Source organism: Haliotis asinina, chromosome 3 (genome assembly GCF_037392515.1).
Source record: "Haliotis asinina isolate JCU_RB_2024 chromosome 3, JCU_Hal_asi_v2, whole genome shotgun sequence".
NCBI lineage: Eukaryota > Metazoa > Mollusca > Gastropoda > Lepetellida > Haliotidae > Haliotis > Haliotis asinina.
The window spans coordinates 75740871-75750352 of NC_090282.1; the positions used below are offsets into that span (position 1 = coordinate 75740871).

Below are 9482 nucleotides of genomic sequence, written 5' to 3' on the forward strand. Positions count from 1 at the left end.
GCTTTGCAAAAAAAAATTGCCAAAGACAGCAAAAAAACTGCTCATGACCACTTCCTTCAGTTGTCAAAACAATTGGCAAATGTTTTCCTCATGTGGTATTGCAATCAACAAATGTCAAACACATCCGTTAAAATCCCTTAGAAAATCAAGGTGCACCTATACAATATCTATACCTACAAATTAGAATGTTTTCCCTTTCAATAAAGCAGTTTTTGAAGTAAGCATAAAGACAATCAATCATCAGTTTTATTATTCAACCGATGTTATAATGGTTTATGAGCTGACAAAGCACACAATCAGTCATCAAACTTGATTTTTTTTCCTTTGAATGCCTGTATACCACTCTGTTCCTTCTTCCTCTTGCTGGCCTCCCAGGATGGGTGGAGGGAGGGTTGATCACCTGAGAGCTGCTTCTTGGCTGAAATCAATACAGGAAGCATGTGATGGCCTGATCAGGGACAATGAATGCATTATCGCTGCATGTGATGAGCTATGCATGCGATATTGGTTGCAGGGAGAGACAAACCCTTGTTTTGAAAAATTTGTTTCTGACAACACTGGTACAGAACGCATGTGCTTCCACTTTACAAAACAGAAATTGTTTGCTGGACATACTCGGTGTCTGAAAATAGCCAAGATTTTACTCCATATTTCAGAGAACAAACCCTGGCTCGCACAGAATAGAAAACAGTGGGTACCATGCGTAGTGCCTTTGACAAATTGAGCTCTACACGCTGACTGCCTTTCATGAGTATACGTGTAGTATCAATTCTAGCCGAATTTGCCAATATGAGTTTCAAATTTCATATGCTGGCTAAATATGCACAAAAAACCAATGTCTCCTGGCATTCTTTTTCACAGCCAGATGACGATTGCTTCTTGTGTCTGTTTTGCCAGCATGTGAAACTTGTTTTAAAATATCATTGATGTAGCTATAAGATAACACGTAGTGGCAAATTTGGAGTATACTCGTTGTGGCAGTCAATATGTTAACATGGCTTTTAATTGGTTCAATAATTGGATCATTTCTATATTCAAAATTGTGGTGCCGATGTCAAACATGGGCTAAGAGTTAGTGTATGATTTGGGGGTCCTTCAGTTTATTATTTCAAAGTAACAGTAAGCTTTTCATTACTATCACACATAAACTATCAAAGGAATTTTGTACGTCCAGGGGTTTTGATTTCACAAGGAGTACCTGTATTACTTTGTTCTCAGTTGCTGTGTGGAAGTTTTGATGGTACATTCATGTTAATAACAATAATATGACCCAAAACTTTTGGTTCTGTTCCTCTAATGGACCTGTTATCAAGCTTAACCCCAAACTATCATGCCTATTACCCTTGTCAGGCGAATTAAAAAACCAAAACATATTTGCTTACTGCATATTGTCATTAGCAAACAGGCAGGGAGACACATAGGTGTCAATAAAACAGACACTGTGTTTTGTCAGTGACAGACACAGCTTGTCACAATCAGCATACATGGTTTCCATCAACCATGATCAACATGTATTAAAACATTTCAGTTTTCAAGCTAAGCAATTTTTAGCAATGAAATTAGTTTTTCTAATGCTTTATTTTCTTGAAAACTTGGCATGGGGCCAGTGTATATTCATTAGACCCAAGATGCTTGTAATCACAAGAAACATCTCTTGTTCTCCAACTTTGACCGTAGCGATAATCCTTGCATGCATCATTTGCTGTGTTTGTATGGGTCACCTTCCCGGTTCACAGTGTGCAAACCTAATCACTGCACATGTGCTATGGGCGCAGCACAGCACAGCAGGTGAAACTACTTTTCCCCTCCACAGCTGGGTGAAAATTAGTGAATCACTTCAACTGCAATTTTGCAGGGGTTTTTTTAATCGCATTATTTTTCAAATTTAAAAGTTGAATTTGCATTTTTGACTATTTACCAGAATCTGCTAAGCTGTGTTTTGCGTTACATGTCACCTTTAATATAAACTGCAATATCCAGCAATATCATGGCAGGGGGCACCATAAATGGACTTTCACACAATGCACCCATGAGGGAATTGAACCTGTGTCTTCTGTGTGATGAGTGAAAACTTTAACCACTTGGCTACCCCACCACCCCCTAAGTGAGTGACTCAGCAACTGACCAGAGGATTGAAGTGTAACAGCAAACCAGAGGGTGTTAGTGTGAGCATTACTGAATGAGAGCCCAGGGTTTAAAGCCAGTTTAAAATGTGGACTGCCAGGCGGTCACCAGTTAGGTGATGAAGAAATAACAATGAACCTGATGAAGAATGGACTTCAAACACCACACACACTAGGGAAGAGAAACATGGTGGAGTGTGGTGAATCAGAAACCAAACCCATGGTCACCTGAGCAGGAAGAACTGGAACAACTCACCTTCTTGTTTTCCTGATGACTTCCTAAAGTCAGTGCTAGTGTATGAGTTATCTCCCCTACCTCTAGAGCTGCAAATAAATTTGATGGAATAACAGCTCAAGCAAGCAATAACAAAATCACAATGTTCACTTAAAATGCTTAGATTATAAACATCAGACATGTATAACAAAAAGCAGACGACTTGTTGTACTGACATCAGACATCATTACACTGACAAATCATAAACATTTTAATCATGAACATAACCATGAGATAACATACCGGAGATTTATCTACTATTTCAAACTTTGGCTGAAATTTGTCGTGAAGTATCATCCACCATGTCTTTAAAGACACATTATCAATTATCACCCATATTATTTGGGAAATTTTACTGACATCTGCAACAAACATGTTATCTTTGAGTCTGAGCAGGTCTACATAAATCCCTCAATGCCCACTGACAGACATGATGGTTTGGTTGTTGTTTAACATGACACTCATCAATATTCCAGCTATATGGCAATGGTCTGTAAATAATCATGTCTGGACCACAGACAATCCAGTGACCACATCATGAGCATTAATCTACACTATTGGGATACAGTGACTTTTGTCAACCAAGTTAACGAACATGACCACCAGATTCAGTTAGTCGATCCTCGACCGACAAGCTTGGGTTACTGTCAATCACACAGGTCAATAGCAATGATCATGATGATGACACTAGTATGTTAAAAATCGCCAAGTAATCACAATCAGCCCTACAAAGCATAATGAAGCAGAAATGAAATTGGCAAATTATCACTCATTAGTTAAGCAGGCTGCTTAGAAAATACTGCCCTTCAAAATAAATAATAATCCCAGTTAACTGCACCTTGTTTACTTTTCCCCAAGCCTCCCTTCAAAAACTTTTCAAATGTGTGACAAGTTTTGCGGAAAGTACCAATAATACACAATAAACACAGTGGGGTACATCTGCACATGTTGTAACTACATGTACACCAGACTCGTACTATGATTATGTTTACACAATGTTATTTTGAAAGTGGTCAAATGTAACACAAGTCATATTTGGGATTACACTTTCTTAGTAAAGTACAAATACTAGTATTCATAGCCTTCGGACTTGGGAGCTTTGCCAATTTACTCTTAACAGAGGGGTACACAAAGTACGCAGTCCGGACTACCAGTTGTCCAACTTCTATTTTTGTGGAAGTCGCCGTGGCTGAGCAGGCTAGACAGCTGAGATTGGGTGCTGGTGATTGGGTGCCTGACTCTGATGGTGCGGGTTCGAATCCCAGATGGGACTCAACTAAAAAGGGACTAGAATTTGTACTTTACTAAGAAAGAGTGATTCCAAATATGACATATGTTACTACTATAATTAGTTGTGTTTCTCTTCACCATCTGTCACAGACTACGATGGATCTACTCAAGTCTGACCCCAGCACATGATGAATAAGATCCAAAAGAAAAACTTAACAGTTACTGCAAAAAGTTTTTAAAAAACCCCAAACATGGAAGGTTTCCTGGTGATTGTTAGGGCAGTATGGCCTTTTCGAATAATGACAAATTGCATGATATTTTGCATATCAATCCAAATATGGTCTGTGCAATAGATTAAATATACTGAACAGCAAAAAAACCCTGCATGTTTAAAAAAATGAAATCTTATAAAAGTAAGTGGTCATGTTTATGTCTTCCCGACAAAAAGCCAGTGTTTGTTTTGCTGTTCAGTGTATGATCAATGAAGTAAGAATGTAATAAATTACCTCTGATTATCAAAGTTGTGTCTGTCTTTTGCTTGATTTGATCTCTGTCCTCTGAAACTTGACCCTGATCCCCTACCTCCACCCTCGAATCTTTGGAATTTGTCTCTCTGAAAGTCTGATCTGTCTTTACCACTATATCCTCCTCGGTAATTACCACGTCCTCCTCTGTAATTACTGACTCTACCTCGAAAATCACCACGTCCACCTTGGAAATCACCACCTTCTCTTCGAAAATCACCACGTCCTCTTCGAAAATCACCACGTCCTCCATGAAATTCACCACGTCCTCTAACATTATGTCCCCTGACCCCAGACCCACGTCCACGACCTTGACCTCTGTCTGACCAACCACCCCTTTTCAACTGTTTCTTATGAGCCAATGTACCAATAAATGTAGTTTTGAAAGCACTTGGTCCTTCATCTTCATCTTCACTACTGTTGTCCTGAGAAGATGCTTCATCCTGTTCCACATCCTCACCATCAGATTCATCATCACTGCCAGCAAAGAAAGCATCTCGGGTTTTCTTTACTTCAGGAGACAAAAGAATCCCTGGAACATCTTCAGGAAAGCTTTTCTCTTTCAAGTCCTCATCATTTTCTAAATCTTCCAGATTAATTTTTTTAACAACCATAATTTTATTTTTTCCTTTCTGTTTGGCATGTTTAGATGCTTTTGTTGCTAATTTTTTCTTCTTGTCTTCATTTTTCTGTTGATTTAAATCAGAGAGAGTATCAGATTCATTCAGCTCTTCCTCTGTCATATCTTCCTCCAAGTCCGAATCATCACCACTTAAATCAGAGTCTTCAGGAAACATTTCTTTTGTGATTTTAGACTTTAATTTCACATTCTTTGCAGATTTCTTAACATCCTCTTTAACTTCATCATCACCAGATGACTGTCCAGAGTCTGACTCTGACTCACTGTCTGCACCCTTTGATGAAAACATCTGCTGCAGTATCTCAAGCTTTAGACCTCCTGTCTTCTTGTTCCCATCCTTCTCACTTGCTTCCTTCCCCTGGTTCTTCCTGTCTAAAGAACCATGTTGCAAGGAGGACTTCTTGGGAGACTGTTCCTGAGTCATCCTCTCCTCAGCTTCATCACTATCCCTACTATCACTATCATCCCACGTTTTCATCGGTTCCTTCTCCACACCACTAAAACACAAACTCATTTCATTTTTCACATTGCTTTTTGGGGTCACCTCAGTCCTGTCAACGTCTTCTCTGTCAGCTTCCTCACTATCAGTTCCTTCACTATCAATTTCTTCTTCACTATCACCATCTGATGATGTCATGTTCACAGAAGTCACATCTCTTTCAGCCTCTTTTTTCACAAGATTCTTTTTCTGTTTGCCTTTCCTTACCTGCTCAGAATTTTTAACTTTCTCAGTGTCCACTTTCTTCTTCTCAAGTCTGTAATCTAGATAAGCCTCCATCATGGCCTCCCTGGCTTTGATGTTTGTGTCTACTTTGTCGGTTGTGGATTTATTCTTCTTCTTCTTGTAGCGTCTGCCACTCTGCTTCATCAGGAGAAAGGCAGAGAGAGATTTCCAGTCAGGGTGGGAGTCCCTGAACCTCACCACCTCTTTCTGTATGACTTCATTCTCTGAAACACGTGTCAGAGCTCGAGACTGGATGGATGAATTGTCCTGCTGGAGACAAGCATGAAATATTGAATGAATGTGTGAATGTATAATAGAAAGTTTCCATTAAGATTGCTGACAGACAATTACATTATGACATTCTTGTATTGTGTTTAGTCAGTGTTTGGAATTGTGAAGATTAAAACAACTGTAAAACAAATAAGTTATGTCAACTAAATCTGTTCTGTTCCTATAAATAAAATTCAACTTCTTAAAATTGAATAACTTTATACAGACTGAAAATAGTAAAGATAAAATATATATAGTTTCTATAGTAAAACAAATATGTATCATAATTTCTACATACAAGTTGCAATAAATATTAGACTACCTTGCACAGTTCCACAAAAGATACAGTGTTGCCAATTGCAAACTTGGAAATCTTGTCAGCTTTCAGGTGCTGAAAAAGAAAACTTTCTTCCAAAATACTGTTGGTAACACTAAAACATGCCACATCTTACACACTGTCCAAAGGAGTTTGAAGACTGTTACCATGGTAACTAAAGACTGTACAGAATCATAAAGACTGTACAGAATCAGGAGTATCAGTTCAAATATTTCAAATAATTTCAAATGTTATAACGTTATTAACTTCAATGTACAAAGAGTAAAGTGACAATCACTGTATGTAAAATACGTGATACAATACTCAATACCCTGTGCATATCACCCTACCCCCAAATTAAATATTGAGCATGTTTCATGAAATGTAAATACTAGTCTCAAACCTCTCCACTAGGAAATTTGATACAAATTTATCATATTATTGGTGTGTTTGTTGCATGGAGCAATATTCTAGCCACAGCTTGGAAATATCCAAGTCTGAACAAACAAACCAATTACAAGTAACAATCAATTCAGTTAGGATACACAGACATCAAACCTGACCATCTCTTCCAAAAGTTGACCCTTTAAACTCACAGATAAAAGTGTTCACTTGTTTAACCCAGAATACACAGAATTCCCCTCTGACCTTAATGACATGGATCTCCTCCACCAGACGCTCAGCTTTCCTCTTGTTCTTCTCCAACATCGCAGGAGTACCCCTGACATCATACATACATGTATCTCATGTATGTCAGATATGTACATATGCTGGTACACTTAAAATAACCAACAATACAAGACGAAGTGAGATAATTTCCAGTAAAGTTTGTGTAACAAGCTCAAGGGACAGAATTCCAGATTATTACCATGAACAGAATTACCTGTCGACTTGTCTCAATAACAATGTCACACTGAATATGGTATTAAGTCTTTTTAGGGCGAGTTTTTTTTATAGATACAAATTAGTTCAAATTACTCAGGAAAGACAAAACAAGGTAAACATGGTAAATTTGGCATTTATCTTTTCAATCTTTCATGAAAACAGGCATGTTTATGATGACAAAATTAGCACAATTAGCCAAAAAACACAGCTTAACTAATGGTAACTAGGTAACCAATGAGTGATTAATTGCAGTGATGGTAATGATACAGATGATTGTGGTAATTCCATGCAGGTGTGAACAGGATAAAGAGCACCTGCAACTGCTGTGTTAGTGAGGGTGTGAGTAGGCAAAAGGAAGGTGCACTTGTTCCTTCACTGATGTTACCAAATTATTTGGTATGAACTGGCATATTCTATGGTATCATTCACTTCTGGCAAATCCAGGTGTGATATCACTGATAAGCCATGAATTTATCATTGAGCATTGATTATCTTGGAATATATATAGCCAATGTGGTTTGAAATTTCTACAGCTATATGTTTGTACTGGTGCAATTGCTAACGCCCTTTTGAGTCTTGTGGTAGGATTCCTTCTACACTTATGAACAGATCTTATGAACAGATATTTTGATCCAAGTTTTTCACACTTTGTTCACATAACCAAAAATCAAGCAAGGTAAGTGTATAATCTGTGTGATAACACCACATTACAACAGTACTACTGGGGAGAAGTTCCCTGTGATAATCTGTTTGATTGGCATTCAATTTCTTAGTAACATAACGATGAACAAGATAAAAAAAGAATTACTTAGACCTACTTTTTCTTCTTGAGAGAATCGATACTGCGGACTAGTTTTTGGATGACTCGCACCTTTGCTTGTTTCACACGTTTCCTCATTGTTACAATCTGAAATAAACCAAACACGATTTAATGAAATTCAACGTAGGCATCACATTAATTTGTTTGCTTTAAAATATATAATACTTGTCAAAGTGTGCACAGTGAATGACATATAAATTGTCTGTACAGATACTGTTTTGCGGTTTTTATTAAGTTTATTTCATAACTGATCTTGGTGTCATCTTGGATTCTTGGTGTCATCATATGATCAACAAGATGAACTACTCAAAACTTCCTGCACGAACACATAACATTTAATGACATATTAAACAACACAAAATCTGTTCGCAAAGCTTATCTTCAACTCACATTGTTGTTCAGAGCCATCAAGTCTATTGAGGCCGTTTCGGCCACATCTAGACTTCTTAGTTTGTCGGTGGACATAATGGCCCTAGTTAACGAAAAACAATCACAAAAGCATTTAGTACATCACACTTTCATATTACACCGTAGATTAGCGAGGGCCAGGGCCCATGCTTTTACCATAAACGAAACCAGACGTCAAAAACCGTTCGCCGATATTGCGACATCTCGATGAACACCATGCTGTAATATTAGATACTGCGAACTATTTTAAGTGTGTGTAGATGAAACAAATGTCATATTCGAAAATAATAGCTATAAAATGTGAACTTGTAATTAATATAAATATAAGCACGTGTCTAAGCAGGGGAGGCAACTCTTTAAGCTTTAGTGAATCTGCTGTTCCATATTAACATTCGTTCGAGTGATTGCTTGTTCATTGCAAGCTCAAATTGGAAGATGAATTTTTTTCAAACGTTATTTTAGTGAAATTGTATTTTCTCTCAGACATATAAATATATCAGAGTTTGGCATCAATGACTTGATATGGATGTAAATAATAAAGAATTCTAAGTTGCATATCAAGTGTCCTCTAATATTTTCTGTCCATGACAACTATGACACTATTTACTCAATATTTGCATCTATGTGAGCAGATTGTTCTATGGAACTGTAACCAGCACTTCATATGGGCAGTACTTGCTAGTTTATTTATGTTGCAACAGACCAAATTACTGACAGCAGGACTTGATTTATCACACTGCAAGAATAACAATTTAGGGAGCAGCACTGACAATCAGCCAGTTTCTAATAACTTTTGTTTGACATTGTTTAGGGGGACAATTTGTAGAAATCAGTAACAAATACCAACCGGAGGCCCAGTCCCACAAAGCTATCTTAATGCTAAGGTGATCATATCTCCTGAAGCATAATGGTTTACACAGATTGAGGGTAACTGTACTGCAAAGATTTCTTGTTGAACGTTTACCCCAAGGATATATGCAAGATTATCCTACACACAAACACTGATTGATAATAGTCTTAGCGATTAGATTGCTTTGTGTTGTAGGGAACTCTCATTTGCCCTGTTGTAGATCTTAGTACAGCAAAGCTCTAAATGTGGCATGTCATTAATCATTTCTGTGTATGTAAGCTTTGACATCGTCATCATCATTATCGTCATCCTCCTCATCATCATCATCATAATGTATTATCCAGTGCCCTCAATTATGACACATACCAATAAGTTGGTATTATGTTCACTGCAAAAAGTTGTTCTTATGGTAAGTTAA

At 37.6% G+C, this 9482-nt stretch overlaps 1 protein-coding gene across 1 annotated transcript; it reads right to left on the reverse strand.

The window, feature by feature from the left end:
• Positions 1 to 228: 228 nt before the first annotated feature.
• On the reverse strand, positions 229 to 8412 carry LOC137278460 (serum response factor-binding protein 1-like). Its single transcript, XM_067810790.1, has 7 exons — positions 8197 to 8412; positions 7805 to 7893; positions 6750 to 6822; positions 6108 to 6176; positions 4134 to 5785; positions 2380 to 2447; positions 229 to 418 (listed from the first exon to the last, which is right to left on the reverse strand). Exons 1-7 carry the CDS (start codon positions 8269 to 8271, stop codon positions 297 to 299), a joined length of 2148 nt encoding a protein of 715 aa, XP_067666891.1. The 5' UTR covers positions 8272 to 8412; the 3' UTR covers positions 229 to 296.
• Positions 8413 to 9482: the final 1070 nt, after the last annotated feature.

What these genes read in the sequence shown, in the direction of transcription:
- LOC137278460 (XM_067810790.1), bottom strand. Translation starts at nt 8,271, where the DNA reads ATGTCCACCGACAAACTAAGAAGTCTAGATGTGGCCGAAACGGCCTCA. An exon ending in TGATGGCTCTGAACAACAAT is followed by an intron (nt 7,894 to 8,196) that starts GTGAGTTGAAGA and finishes GGTTTATTTCAG; the next exon opens with ATTGTAACAATGAGGAAACG. An exon ending in AGGAGATCCATGTCATTAAG is followed by an intron (nt 6,177 to 6,749) that starts GTCAGAGGGGAA and finishes TTTCTTTTTCAG; the next exon opens with CACCTGAAAGCTGACAAGAT.